The sequence below is a fragment of the Hyaena hyaena genome, unplaced genomic scaffold, assembly GCF_003009895.1.
Source record: "Hyaena hyaena isolate Hyena2069 unplaced genomic scaffold, ASM300989v1 scaffold_331, whole genome shotgun sequence".
Classification (NCBI taxonomy): Eukaryota; Metazoa; Chordata; class Mammalia; order Carnivora; family Hyaenidae; genus Hyaena; species Hyaena hyaena.
In genome coordinates, this window is record NW_024080965.1 from 1,618,030 (window position 1) to 1,632,650 (window position 14,621).

At 43.8% G+C, this 14,621-nt stretch overlaps 1 protein-coding gene across 5 annotated transcripts in view; it reads right to left on the reverse strand.

The window, feature by feature from the left end:
• Window positions 1-1,498: 1,498 nt before the first annotated feature.
• ABCC2 (ATP binding cassette subfamily C member 2) overlaps window positions 1,499-14,621 on the reverse strand; it is a 65,194-nt gene continuing 52,071 nt past the window's right edge. For all 5 annotated transcript variants that reach the window (XM_039249247.1, XM_039249246.1, XM_039249249.1 and 2 more), the window contains 9 exons: window positions 11,666-11,821; window positions 9,722-9,921; window positions 7,948-8,074; window positions 7,138-7,239; window positions 6,607-6,750; window positions 5,646-5,804; window positions 4,515-4,681; window positions 2,822-3,016; window positions 1,499-2,000 (listed from right to left, as the gene is read on the reverse strand). In XM_039249247.1, the coding sequence (XP_039105178.1) occupies window positions 1,871-2,000; window positions 2,822-3,016; window positions 4,515-4,681; window positions 5,646-5,804; window positions 6,607-6,750; window positions 7,138-7,239; window positions 7,948-8,074; window positions 9,722-9,921; window positions 11,666-11,821 (1,380 nt within the window). In that variant the 3' untranslated portion in view covers window positions 1,499-1,870. The remainder of the gene's footprint in view (window positions 2,001-2,821; window positions 3,017-4,514; window positions 4,682-5,645; window positions 5,805-6,606; window positions 6,751-7,137; window positions 7,240-7,947; window positions 8,075-9,721; window positions 9,922-11,665; window positions 11,822-14,621) is intronic.

Sequence of the window (14,621 nt, forward strand, 5' to 3'; positions counted from 1 at the left end):
TTGAACATTGGAAAAGATGTGTGTTCACTTGCTCTAGTCCAGTGCCTGGAGATGCCAAAAAATAAATCGTTCCTGTTTCCAGGAGGCTCACCAACGTAGGGAGACCGAAACAGAAAATTGTGTGACAAAGTGATAGAGACCGTGATAATAAATTAGCTGGAGAGTATTTTTAGTTGTAAACAACAGTCCCCAACTCTGGTAAACCTAAGCAGAAAGGGAATTTTCACGTCAGCAGGTTGCTCACTGAAGCCAGGAATGATGTTCAACCTCACTGGACGCCCCCGTGCTGGGACCTCTCCACTGCTACCTCTGGAGAATAGCTGTGCCTGCTGGGACAGACTTCTAACCAAACAGAGGAGGTGCCCCACCAGGGTCTCTGAGGACACTGGTCCCAGGAGTACTGGACAAAGTGTTGCTGGGAACAGAGCAAACAGGAAGTAATCCCTTCTGCATCCAGCCTTGCAGCTACTGTTCTCTTCTGGCAGGCATTTCCAGGCTCTGAGCATCTCACTCAACAGCTAAAATGAACAAATGGAGATAATTTTAGATCATTTCATCACTAAATGGAAGTAAAGTATATACTGACCCCAAAGTAATGTGACACGAAAAAATCCAGAAGATAAGGAAGGGTCAGAGCTTGGGTGACTTCTGAAACCTGAAGACTTTGACCTTTGTAGGTAATACAGGAGGCCCTCTGATAAACCTGGGCCCAACAGTGTACAAGTAAATGAGGGATAGAGTCAACAAGGCAACATGTCGGTCTCCAACCTGACACTAGGTCAAGGGGAGGACTCTCCCTTCAGAATTTGTAAACCACGCGTTGGTCCTTGTGCAGGATTGTGGTCTAAAGTCACACTGACTGTATGGTTTGAAGCCCCTAGTGGAGAATTTAATTCAGATTGGTTCTGGGTAATGCCCCCAAATGACAGGCAGAAACTTTCCCAGTTCTGTTTAGGAGAGCTCAGATTCCACTCAGCCCTCAAAGAACGTCCACCAATAAAATGAGCAGCTTACAGTCAGAATTCACAAGGCATACAAGGACATGAAACGTCTTGAATAAGAATCAACAGAAACCTCATATTGAAACCTTACAGGTAACCAGGAAGATACCAATCGGATTGACAAAAAGGGTTTTAAATTTGCATTACCTAATATGTGCATGTAAACATGTGCATACCCCACCCCACCTACATTACATCCTGAAGAAACTTAAACATGTATCTCAGGAGTAATATACCAGAACGTTCCTACCCATATTGTTCATAATAAGGGAATGGGGAACCCTAGGAATAACCCTGCTGACCAACATTAAAATGGATACACTGTTGGGGCGCCTGGGTGGCTCAGTCAGTTAAGCATCCAACTTTGGCACAGGTCATGATCTCACTGTTCATGGGTTCGAGCCCTGTGTCAGGCTCTGTGCTGACAGCTCAGAACCTGCTTCGGATTCTGTGTCTCCCTCTCAAAAGTAAATGAAACATTAAAATAAATGTTTTTTAATAACAAAAAAAATTTTAATGGATACACAGTGTCAATCACATACTGCCATACTTCAGAGCAGTGAGAAAGAACCAGCCTCACTATGTGCATCAACATGCATGAATCTCAAAAACAGAATATGTCAAATATGAGTGAGGTCATTTACATAAATTAAAAAGTATACCTTGTTCAAGGATACATACCAAGTAGTAGAACTAAAATGAAAGGCAGGAAGATGTAATTACCACAAAATTCAGGATAATAGTTACAAAGTAGGTTCACAAAAGCTGTAATAGCCTTCTTTAAAAGGTACATTTCACATAATTCTATGTGATAGCTTTCTTAAAAAATAAGGAATAATCCTTCCTTCTCCAGCCCATGGCACCTACTGTCAGAATGATGTGCTGTTCACATTTTCAATGCCAGCTTCTTTGGCCATCAAATAAAACGGGCCGGAATTTGTCAGCAGTTCATCAGGGGTGCCATATTCTACAATCTTCCCTTTGTCTAGGACCATTATCCTGAAACAAAGGAGAAAGAAAGGTCTTAGCATCTCAAATCTTGGCATTTATAAGAACAACCAGTACTAAGTCGTGGTAAATTCATTTATAAAAGGGAACAAAGCAATGAGAATGAGTGAACCATGGCTGTCTGCGTTAGCCTGGGTGGATTCCAGAGATAATGCTGAAGAATCAAGTGGAAGAATATATACAGCATAAATCTATTTACATAAGTTTTTAAAGTTATACATTGTTGGAGGGAGACTGTTCTCTCCAAACAGGTTGCAAGATTATGAACATTACTCCTATTTTTTTTTAACTTTTTTTTTAAATTTGAGAGAGAGAGAGAGAGACAACGTGAGCAGGCGAGGGTCAGAGAGAGGGAGACACAGAATCTGAAACAGGCTCCAGCTCCGAGCCCGACGTGGGCCTCGAACCCACGAACCATGAGATCATGACCTGAGCCGAAGTCGGATGCTTAACCAACTGAGCCACCCATGCGCTCCTACCCCCATTTTTAATGTAAGAGGTCAGAGTTGGAAGAAGCAGAAAACTTCAGTTATAGAGTATAGAGGCAGCTGCTGAGATCCAGTTGAGTTGAGAAAATCTGTGGTTAAGGTCTGCCTCTCGTGGCTTGGGCCTCTACCTCCCACACTCATTTAATTTACTGTTGCCCATTATACCCTCAAGACCCTTCCCTTAACCCTTTTGGCTTTCATTAGCTTGATGTAGAATTTTGGACCCATTACTTGAATTCTCAGCATCTTTGGCTGGAAGATATCTTATGGATAATGTGTTTACTGTTTTTCAAGGGTCTGTCCAGCTCTGTCACCCACACTCACCTGTCACTGTCCATGACGGTGTGGAGCCTGTGAGCAATGGTGATAGTCGTGCAGTGGGAGAACTCCTTTTGGATGGTCATCTGGATCAGGTGATCAGTCTCTATATCCACCGCAGCAGTGGCCTCATCCATGATCAGAATCTTGGATTTCCGAAGCAGGGCCCTGGCCAGGCACAACAGCTGCCTCTGCCCTATGCTGTGGCCAGTGGAACAAACCAAGCATTAGCCCCTCAGGACCAAGGTGTAACGTGGGATGGGTGTGTGCGTGTACACGCACATGCACTTTTCATGTTCCAGATCAGGCTTTCAGAACCCCTACTCCTAAATTCCTCCAGAATGAACACCTAATGGAAGAGGCAAAGACCATGTTTTCCAAACTTTCTTCAAAAGTACCTACCCCAGGTACTTAATTTTAAAATCCATATTTCTGGGTCCCCGTCTTCTAAGCAGAATGGGGAGGAGCCTAGAAACCTGTATTTTTAATAAGTACCCTAGGCAGTCTTCATGTTTGAGGAGTTTGGAACAGCCTAGCCCAGGAACAGTCCTTTGCATCAGTACCGTGAAAGCCTAGCACCTCAACAGCAATTCCAAAATAAGACAGGATGCCACCAAGTTCACTGCAACAATATTTGACCTGACACCATGAATATGACATGGTGACATTGCATCAGAATGCCCCAGTGGCTTTTCTTAGTGGCCTTAGCAAACCCATTCATTATTTTAATGTGTAATTCTAATCTCAAGGCTAATTATTTGTTCAAGGCCTTCTGCCTTGATTAGAGACAGAGCTCTCTAATGAACGTGATGGCTTGGTGTGAGATGCAATGTATGTGGAATTCGAATATGCTAGTAAAATGCAAATCGCTTTAATTTGCTAAATGCCAGTAATGAAGGCTGGACCTCTTACTTACATAAAGAAGCTTTGGGAAATGATGTGGAGGAAATACTACAGAATTCACTAATTGCTGTTTCCTGCTGTGGCCATTAGGGAATGTATTAAACAGAGGGTGGCTAGACTAGAGTTCTGTAATTCTCTTTAAGAAAATTTCTGCAGGAGGGGCGCCTGGGCGGCTCAGTCGGTTCTGTGTCTGACTTGGACTCAGGTAATGACTCACGGTTAGGGAGTTCGAGCCTGAGTCGGGCTCTATGCTGACAGCCAGCTCAGAGCCTGGAGCCTGTTTCAGGTTCTGTATCTCTCTCTTTCTCTTTCTCTCAGAAAAAAAAAAAAAAAAAAAAAATACATTAAAAAAATTTCTGCAGGAGAAGAGAAGTCACACACTGAGGTCACCTGGGCCTCTCACCCAACTGGTCTGGGGTAAAGCCTGGGCATTGGGATTTTTAAGAATGTTCCCAAGTGATTCTAGCGTGTGGCCTAGTTAGGAATCAATACTCTTAGGCTGTGCTTCTCTGGCTGTAATGTACACACAGATTCCTTAGAATCTTGCTAAAATGTTGATTCTGATTAGTAAGTAGGGCTAGAGTCAGAGTGTGCATTTGTAACAAGTTTCCAAGGGAAGCCAGAGCTGCTGGGCCTCCCTTTGCTTCTGGGCTTCATGTGCTAACGGTCCACACCCTGCTTGCTATTCCAAAGGCAGTCCTACGATACCACGGACTACCTAGGCCAAGGGATAAAAGAGCAGGTCCCCTTCTCGTCCTCCCAGTGCCTATGGGGGAAGTGGGTTATGAAACATTACCTAAGGTTGTCACCAGCCTCTGTCACTTGGTGGGACAATCCAAGTTGCAGGCCAGCCACAAAGGATTTGAGGTGAGCCAGCTCCAGGGCCTTCCAAATCTCCTCATCTGAGTGGTTGTTAAAAGGATCTAGATTCATCCTCAGGCTTCCAGAGAACAGGATAGGATCCTGCAAGTTAGGGGATGAGGGAGCTATTGAGCGTAATGACAAAAAAGGGTCTAGCAGTTTTTTGGGTTTTGTGGCCAGGAGAAAGCAGCTAGGACTGGCCTGAGGTGCAAGGCTGTTTAGTGGTCAAGCTTTTGCAAAGTTTTCTCACTGAAGACTCAGGGGGTGTGTGTGGGGGGGTGTGCCACAGGATTAAGAGGAGTTCTTGGTTTTGTTTTTGTTTTTCATTTTAACATTTATTTATGGATTTCCATGAAAACTCTTGGTATAGAGGTGGAGGGATCAGGGGTGGTCAGAGGAAGGGACAGTACAGAAGGAATTTATTAAGCTGGAGAAGATTCAAACTGAGCGAACACCAGACAAACCAAAACCACCCCCAGGGACTTGGCTAGAAGAGCAGAGGAGGAATGGTTCTAATAAGGACTTCCTTGGAGGCTTCTCGGCTGGTGGGGGGCAAGGGGGTGGTGATACCTGGGTCCTTATTTGGCAGGGTCCAGAAAGGAAGCCAAAGAGAAGCCTTTTTTTGTTTTTGTTTTGTTTTTTGTTTCTTTTGCTGATGCACTAAGCGTTCCATTTGCTGGCAAAAACCTGCAGCAAATTCCCTCCCCAATCTTTTAACCATGTCAAATGGGGAGTATAAAGCTTAATGGTTTCAAGCTTCAGTGGCAAAACTGCTAATGTTGATTGCAAAGGGCTTGCGAACCTAGGACGGGCTAGAGAAATGCTAAATAATCATCTGCTCAATTTGACTGTTGTGTTGCTGCCACCTAGTGGTTAGATGCTGGCAGTCACATAAGCGTATTACCACAAAATGCAGAAGTTATTTTTATCAGTTCTGGAGACCACGGGTCATAGGGTATCCTGGTATGAAACCGCTAACTGAATATACATCAAGAATAAGATGCATAGGTTTCCTGCAGAAAAAGCTGTGCCCTGCTGCATGTGCAGAGTAAGTTCTAGAGCTCACCTGGGGGATGATGGTCAGTTTCTCTCGGAGGTCGTGGAGCCCAATGGAAGCAATATTTACCCCATCAATGATGATCTGGCCACCTGCAGCCTCGAGGATTCTGAAGAGGGCATTTGTCAAGGATGACTTCCCAGCTCCTGTCCTGCCGACCACACCAATCTGTAAATACAGTTCCTTTGCACATTAGTTTGCTGTGTACTTCTTTGGGGGAAAACATTTTAGCCTGGGACATTCTGGGCAGTGATTGGCTACTTCATCTCTAAGATGTTCTACTGATTTTGATTTTTGGTGGGGGAAAAAGGGCCCAGATGTCAGAAAAAGATGCCTTCTCATTTTCCCTTCTAAACTGTTGGTTGCTCAGAACTATAATGGCCACTGGAAGTGTACACGTTGACAGCTGTTGTTGTAATTATGACTAGACATTATAGGGTTTAAAAAAAACCTTTGTTTAGAAGTTAGGCCTGACCCTTTCCTTTTCCTCACATCAGTTGAGAACCTCATCAGCTGGACCTCAGCATCATTACCTAGACTTTTTTTTTTTTTTTTTTTTTTACATTTTTGCATCAGACCCCAGGTCCTCAGAGAGAAGGCACAGGAGTTTTCAGCCCAGAGAACTAAGTTATTATCTCTGCAGAGACCACCTCCAGTTCCTTCCCCAGGTGGGGTGCTTTCTGTCATGGCCCTTACAGGAAAGAAGCCCACATCAGCAACAAGATGATGCTGGCCCGGAAGGGCGCAGCAGAAAACTCTTACAGGCCCAGTAAGTCTGTTTGATCCCTTGTTGACATCCTGCCCTCTGAGGGAGGTGGGGCGGGGGTACTGTGTCCTTATACCTCCATTGGGCAGAAATGCCCTGACCCTATCCCTCTGCCTCAGTGATGAAAGCAGAGTCCAGCTGCTCTCCCCTTCTGTGTCCAAATCACAAGGACTCACACTCAGGCCTTTCTTCAGCTCCACCTACCTTCTCCGTACTCCTAATGTCACAAGTGATCCCGTCCAGTACGAGGTCCAGCTCGGGTCGGTACCGTACTTGGTAGTTGTTAAACTGGATCTCCCCTTTGCTAGGCCAACCTGGAGGAGGCCTCTTATCAGTCACCCAGGGTGCCTGGCAAAGAGAGAGGAAGGGAAATGTTTTACATGGTGGCAATTCACTGAATAGTACCCGTAGGACTCCTGGCACAGAGCAGGAGAGGAGTATCCCAGCCACCTGTGGGCATCTGTGTTGACTAGACTGCAACTCCCAGAAGTTTCCAATTAAAGAAACCCCATCCCTCAAGGTTGCTCTGTGGAGCTACAGAATGAGGATACCATTTAACTTGGTGCATTCCAAGACCTGACTCCCCCCACCCTCTACCCCCAAACCATTTCCTATTCTAAGTTTCAAGAAACTGGATTGAATTGTATGTAAAGTATGACTCCACTTTATGACTCTAGACTGGAAACTTTTTTTTTTTTTTTTGCTTGTCCTTGGGTTCTTCTAATTTCTCCTTACCTCGTTTTCCACTTTGATGTACTCATTTATTCGTTCAACAGCTACAATGTTGGTCTCTATTTCTGACGTCATCCTCACTAGCCAGTTCAGGGTTTGTGTGATCTACAGAAAATCATCTCAGGCTCAGAAACCAACTCAATTAGTCAAACCATAAGGTCAGTCCAGTAACTGCGGTGAACAAGAGTCCTTTTGGGTGCTCCGCCACGATCGCGTTGGGCCTATATTAACTCCTAATGAACACAGCACCACACGGAGCTGTCTGGTAGCTATGTAAACCTCCCACATATTAGTTACAAAAGATACCATGGAGGATGGCCAGATGACTTGTCAAATGTGTCATTTAGTGAATATTTACTGTGGTGCCAGACAGTTTTGGACACTAGGAAATAATGTCTAACATGTATGGGGATGCATATCTTTTTATTGGACTCTGTTCTTTATTAGAAGTAACCTTATTCTGTGACTTAACAAACAGAAACATAGGAAAAGATAGTCAAAAGACTTTCTGGTTACTACTACCTTATGGAAAAGAAACATTTATTCTCTTTTGACTAGTATCCAGCAAAGAGGCAATAAGATGGGGAACTATTAGATTGCTTCATATCAAACTGCTTTCTTAACTCTCAAGGGCAACAAAGTTTTTGTCTGTTTTTCCAGATGACACTGGAGCTGCTTAGAAAGGGTAAGGAGCATGTCCATAGGCTATACAATTAGTAAGAGATGAAGCCAGGGTTTGAACCTCGGTCTTCCCTACTCCCTTATGGATCTAGAAAGGAATCAAGAGCACAAACTCCCAACCTTAAGACTCACATTAAGTGCATTGGACAGAACAAAGCCCACAGTGTCTCCACTTAGTGTAGCTCTATAAATAACCATCATCAGGGATGCAAAGAAGACAATCAGGTTCCCAACCAACTCCAGACGGATTGCAAGCCACCTGTGGGCCAACAGAACCAGAGAGAAAGGTGTTACTGATCTTCACCTCCTTGCCCTAACCAGGAACCTAGGTGTTCATGGAACATTCTCAGACGGATTGGGTTGGTAGGGCTGTGTTCTCATGAGATGCCTCAATTTGACTATACCATATGTTCTAAAATCTTTTAAATTAAAGTTTAGAAAATAAATCACATTTTAAAGGTACTAGAGAAGTTTGCTACCCTAGGGAATCCTGTGATTCAGTCTCCCCCATACTTGCCAAATCATAAGAACCGTCTGAGGTAATAGTACACAAATTCATGCCAAAAAAAATTCCTGGACTTTAACCCTCAGGAGATTCTGGTTCAGAGAGCCTAGGGCAGACTTCAGGAGTCCAGATTTTTAAGTAAACTGTCCCCCCAGCACTGGGGCTCAAACTCATGATACCAAGATCAAGAGTCATGCTCTGACTGAGCCCACCAGGTGCCCCAGGAATGTGTATTTTTGTTTATTTTGAGAGAGAGAGAGAGAGAGTGTGTGTTAAGTTGGTGAGGGATAGAGAGAAGGACAGAATCCCAAGCAGGCTGTACTCTGTTAGAGCAGACCCTGACCCACGAACCATGAAATCATGACCTGAGCCGCAATCAAAAGTCAAGACGCTCAACTGACTGAGCCACCCAGGTGCCCCAGGAATTTATATTTTTAATATATGTTCTAAGTGGTTTCTTTTGATTAAGCAGGGCAATAGAGAATAGGGATTGGGCAATGCCGTAGAGCATCCATCTGTAAGGTAAGAAAGGTAAGCACCGCACACCAGTTCAGTGCACCCTGATTTCATGATTTTGAAAAGGTAAAGAAGCTGGAGATGGAGGTGCAAGTGGATCACAGAGTGATATGTTGGAACTTTATACAGAACTGAATAATATATAGACATCATTACATGCCAGTGTTCTTGGAAAATATCTAAGAAATAAAGTCTCTTCACAATCAGAGTCCTGACATCTCCATGTTCCAGACAATACTGAACATCATTAGCCTGCCCTCAACGCTTCAAGACAATGTGGTAGTCACTCAGGAATGGTCACTTCCTGAAAAAGACCTCCAAGGACATATCTTTTCTTGCCAGGGTATGATGCTGCTGCAAAAATGTAGGATGCTCACCCTACTCAGGAATTCACCTCCTAGGATATGAGCTTTCCAGTTCTGTCATCACTGCTTTTACCTAAACATTCCATAGTCTCCTCCCTCCAATCTTGGCTTCTTTTGCCACCCTACAAGCCTGTACTGCCTATGGAGAACCTCACTTCCACTCTCAGGAAAGCCAACTATGCATATCCAGTTCACCCAGCGCTGCTTTAGTTGCTGGAATACCAAATGCTCATAAATATCATTGGGCTTCCACCATAGCCCTATATTGTAGGTTGTGTTCTAATTGCTGTAAAAACAAGCCAAAAATGAGATTTTCCTTGGAAATGTCAAGGCATTTTACCCAACTTGGTAAATAGAGTAGGCACAAGGACCCAGTCTCTGACTCCAAACCTCATACTTTCTTCTACTTCTGCAACAGGCATGTTTCACATCACTGGCTATACCCGCCCTCCCATAGCTAAGGTCAAACATACAGAACCCTAAAGCATATATTTGGGTAAATACCCAGGGGCAGCCTCACCTGTTGGAGACAATCCAGGAGAAGACACACTTCTGGTTGGTATCAATCCCCACCTCATTATGTCTTAGAAATCGCTGTTGATGCTCAAAGGCACGGATGATAGACAAACCTGACACAGTCTCACTGAAGTGAGAGTAGATTGGGGACCTGGTGACAGAGTCCAGACGTTTCAGCTGGCGGGAAGTAGCCACATAAAACATCTGTACCCCAAAAGTAAAGAGTCAGTCACAATCACTATCACATCGCATATGCAGTACCTCTTCCTCTGTGGCCATGACTCCGCGTTCTTCACCTTGATGGCCACAGCCCATATCTGAACAGGACAAGAGACTCTAGGCTCACACCTGGCTGGGGCAATGATGAGAGAGACCCAGGAAGATGTTGGGGACCAGAGGAGGATGAAAGTGAGGACACTAGATCACTTCAGAAATTTAGTAAGCCTGATCCATAGTCTCCCAAAGAATCTGCATATATTGTCCAAGCGATAGTTTTTTTGTAGTAGCTGAAAAAACTGTCTCCAAAGGGATTTTGTAAATAACAGCTGGGACCCAAGAGATGTGGAAACAGAGATGGGCAGGAAATGGCCAGAGGAAAGGTATCCTGAGGATTAGATAAAAATTGAACAGTCTGGTAAGTGACCAAACTCTGCTTCAATGGTGTATGAAGGCTGTTGTGGAAATATGTGGAATGCTGAGGGCCTAAGAACTAGAACTATATGTGCAGACAGACCTTGAGACACAGGCTGAAGGATGAAATTTAGTGGAATGCAGTTCTGTGGTGCTACTAGAACTTGTGAGGATTTGTTGAGACTAGGAAAGAGCTGGGCATTTGAGAGTCTGAATTCAAAACATTATATCTACAAGTTTCCTCAAATATCCTTCTTTCTAATTTTAGTATATGTGCGGCCGAAGCGAGCACTCAAATATCCTTCTTCTTACTGTTGGCTTATCATTAATGGCTGAGAGCCGGTTATGGAGATAACAATGTACCAGAGGAACTTAACACAAATACCAGGGGTTGTCACCTTACCATGAACCACAAGGCTGCGCTTGACTGCAAGTTTTTCAGAATTGTTTTCCCAAGGTGAACAGTTCATCCCAAAGAATCCTTTCCATAACTTGCCCCCCCCCCCCCATCAGTTTTTAATATGGGCATGGAGGGGCGCCTGGGTGGCTTAGTCGGTTACGTGTCCGACTTTCGCTTAGGTCATGATCTCGCGGTTCGTGGGTTTGAGCCCTGCGTCGGGCTCTGTGCTGACTGCCAGCTCAGAGCCTGGAGCCTATTTCAGAGTCTGTATCTCCCTCTCTTCTGACTCTCCCCTGCTCACGCTGTCTCTCTCTCTCCTAGAAATAAATAAAAATATTTTTTAAAAAATATATGGGCATGGAGTCCCTTCCACTTGATCCACTTGACTTACAAGCTATCTGTTCCCTCAAGAACATATTGGCATTGAGTCTAAGTCATCCATAGACACCCAGGTGAAACCAGAATTGCCCTGAATAGAGCTCTAACTTCTGCCAAGAGACATCTCCCAGCAGATAAGCCTAAGCCAATCAAGGAAGCAGCCATAGTACAACTCTTCTAAGAAGCAACCAATGACCTATCCATTATGGGGAATCTTATAGAACTTCCAGACACTCCAGAGCCAACCTCAAAGTAGCCTTAGGTCCAAACATAAATCTGCCCCACATAAGTCTTTAGTTGAGGGTTGTGGGAGGGCAGCAGCTAAGGTGAGATTTGCTGTGAACCACACACCAGTTGGTGCTGACACTTCATCTCCAAACAGTGGTCTGTGGGCTCCTTGGTATGTCAATATAGGACTAAGTTACAATGATGCTAGACAGGACTGAATGACTAGCACTAAACAAAAGAGAAGATTCTCAGGAGGAAGCCTGGGCTTTTGTAAGTAGAGAGGAAAGGACACCTAGGTCTTTCTGAACCTACCTGCACAGATGTATAAATGATGCCAAGGGGAATGATGACAATGACAAAGATGGGAGTGGCGGTGCAGATCATGACCAGGGTGCTGATGATTCCCAGGAAGCACAGAATCCAGCTTCGCAGGGACATGGGGAGGGTGTCATCCACCATGGAGATATCCTAGGAACACATAATTAGAAGAATGCTATGGGAGTGGATTACTAGGACATCTTCCATCTTCCTGATTCCAGCAAGGGATTTGTTGGATTCTGACTTCCCAGGGACTCCTCTATTTAATCATTTCATGAGATTCATTTGCAGCACTGTTCTCATCCCAATAACCAATCTTCTGTAATTTCTTCATCTTTCTAAATCCCTCCAAACAGATATGGCAGTCACCCTTCACCTTTTTCAACAGATTTGGTAAAGGTTTTCACTCTTCTCAGTGAAATTCTCATTTGTCAAATTTATTAAACCATTCATAATCATTGTAAGCTAATAGAGCTTTACAGGTAAATCTTCCTATAACTGAGCCAATTCAATTAATCTAACTTTACACAGGTCCTAATTCCATTCAGTACCTAAAATAGAACCTGGCACATAACAAGAATTCCACCTGTTTGAAGCCTCCAGTCAACAAGCCTTGTCACCCACCCTTGACTGAAGAAACATCATCTGCCTAGGAAGCTGTTTTCTCTGTGAGCATAGAGCTTCATGGGGAGAGAGGTGGAGGTCAAATGTGACCCTCGCCTGACCAATGTTCTAACCAAGTAACCCAGAGGTGACAAATGGGTCTTACTGTCATATTTCCTTCATGTCATGTTGAATAAATGAACAAATGGATGGATAGATGGATGGATGGATAAGGAGTTAGTATACACAGGAAGTCTGACTTATACTTTGGGCTTCCCTTACCTATATTTCTTAGATTATATGGATTTTAGAATTAGTAATATGTGGGTATCAAGGTGAGTTCAAATTATCTCTGGAGTGGGTAAGAGATAACAGTTTCCCAAGAGTCCTAAATGACTGAATTTAATTTACCTTCTCAAAGTCCTATCAGAATACAAATAACTACATGTCCAGGACTGGCAGAAAAAGAAATCCTCACCAGCTATTGGTTCTATGTAGATTACTTTTGTCCTTTACCAGCATAGATTCTTCATCTTTCTTTCTTCCATCCCCTCCCTTCTTCTCTTCTTAAGGGCTCAACCATCTATTCCAGAGGACTCTAAGTCAAATCCTCCTTTATAGGTGTGAGCCACCTTTCCCCACAAAATTCACCATATAGTCAATGACAGTTTCCTTCTTTATGCAAAAGCAGTTAGCAAAATATGACAGTTGCCTAACAGTAAGATTTCTGCATTCTTTTTCAGAAGATTAATTACATATATAACTAAGTTGGCACATAACAAGAATTCCATGTTTTATACATATATACATATATTCTATATACATATATTCCATGGAATATATATATGTATTTATATACATATGTATATTTTTTATATATATAACAACATCAGAAAAAGGTGTGCAATCTTTGCAAAATTCCTGTGAGAAATCTCCCCATCTAAAATTGCGTGCCCAGGGGCGCCTGGGTGGCTCAGTTGGTTAAGCGGCCAACTTCAGCTCAGGTCATGATCTCACGGTTCATGGGTTTGAGCCCTGTATCGGGCTCTGTGCTGACAGCTCAAAGCCTGGAGCCTGCTTTGAATTCTGTGACTCCCTCTCTCTCCCTCCCCTGCTTATACTCTGTCTCTCAAAAATAAATAAATGTTAAAAAGAATTTTTTAAATAAATAAAATTGCATGCCCAAGGTGCCTGAGTGGCTCAGTCGATTAAGCATCCGACTTCGGCTCAGGTCACGATCTTGCAGTTTATGAGTTTGAGTCCCACATCGGCCTCTGTGCTGACAGCTCAGAGCCTGGAGCCTGCTTCAGGTTCTGTCTCTCCCTGTCTCTCTGCGCCTCCCGTGCTCATGCTCTGTCTCAAAAATAAATGTTAAAAATTTTTTTTAAATAAAATTGCATTCTCTTTGTGGCACCTGGCTGGTTCAGTCAGTAGAGCATGAGACTCTTGATCTTAGGGTTATGAGTTCAAGCCCTACGTTGGGCATGGATCCTATTTTTAAAAAAATAGGGGTAACCTGGGTGGCTCAGTCGGGTCTGACTTCAGCTTGGGTCATGATCTCATAGTTCATGGGTTCTAGCCCCACATCAGGCCCCACATCAGCTGTGCTGACAGCTCAGAGCGTGGAGCCTTGTTTGGATTCTGTGTGTGTGTCTCTCACTCTGCCCCCCTCCCCCACTCACACTCTGTCTCTCAAAAATAAACATTTAAATAAATAAACAAACTTCTCTCTCTGCCCTTACCCTGCTCACACACTGTCTCTCTCTCCTCAAAAATAAACATTAAAAATAAATTAACTAAAAAACTAATATAACCAACCTAACCTAACAAAATAGTATGCTTTTTTAGGTTCTATTAAAGAGCAGAAAACCCATTAAAGTGGTCTCCAATGACATCATGCTCACCATATTTGTCCCAGAGGAAAGGTGATAAATGGAGACCAGTCAACTTGCCCATTTTTAAAGCAGCCACAATGTCCCCAGAACTTAGTTGTGGGCTGGCTTTTGTGTCTGTTCCAAGGCCAAAAAGATAAGGGTCCAAAGCTGCTCAGACATTTATAAAAATGTGCTCCCTTTTCTACAAACCAGAAGACAAGGGGTGCCTGGGTGGCACAGTCAGTTGAGCGTCCAACTTCAGCTCGTCATGATCTCACGGTTTGTAGGTTCGAGCCCCACGTCGGGCTCTGTGCTGACAGCTAGTTCAGAGGCTGAAGCCAGCTTCAGATTCTGTGTCTCCCACTCTCTCTCTGACCCTCCCCTGCTCATGCTCACTCGCTCTCTCTCGCTCGCTCAGAAATAAATTAAAAAAAAAAAAAAAAGACTAAAAATGTGCTGATGACCGTTGACCG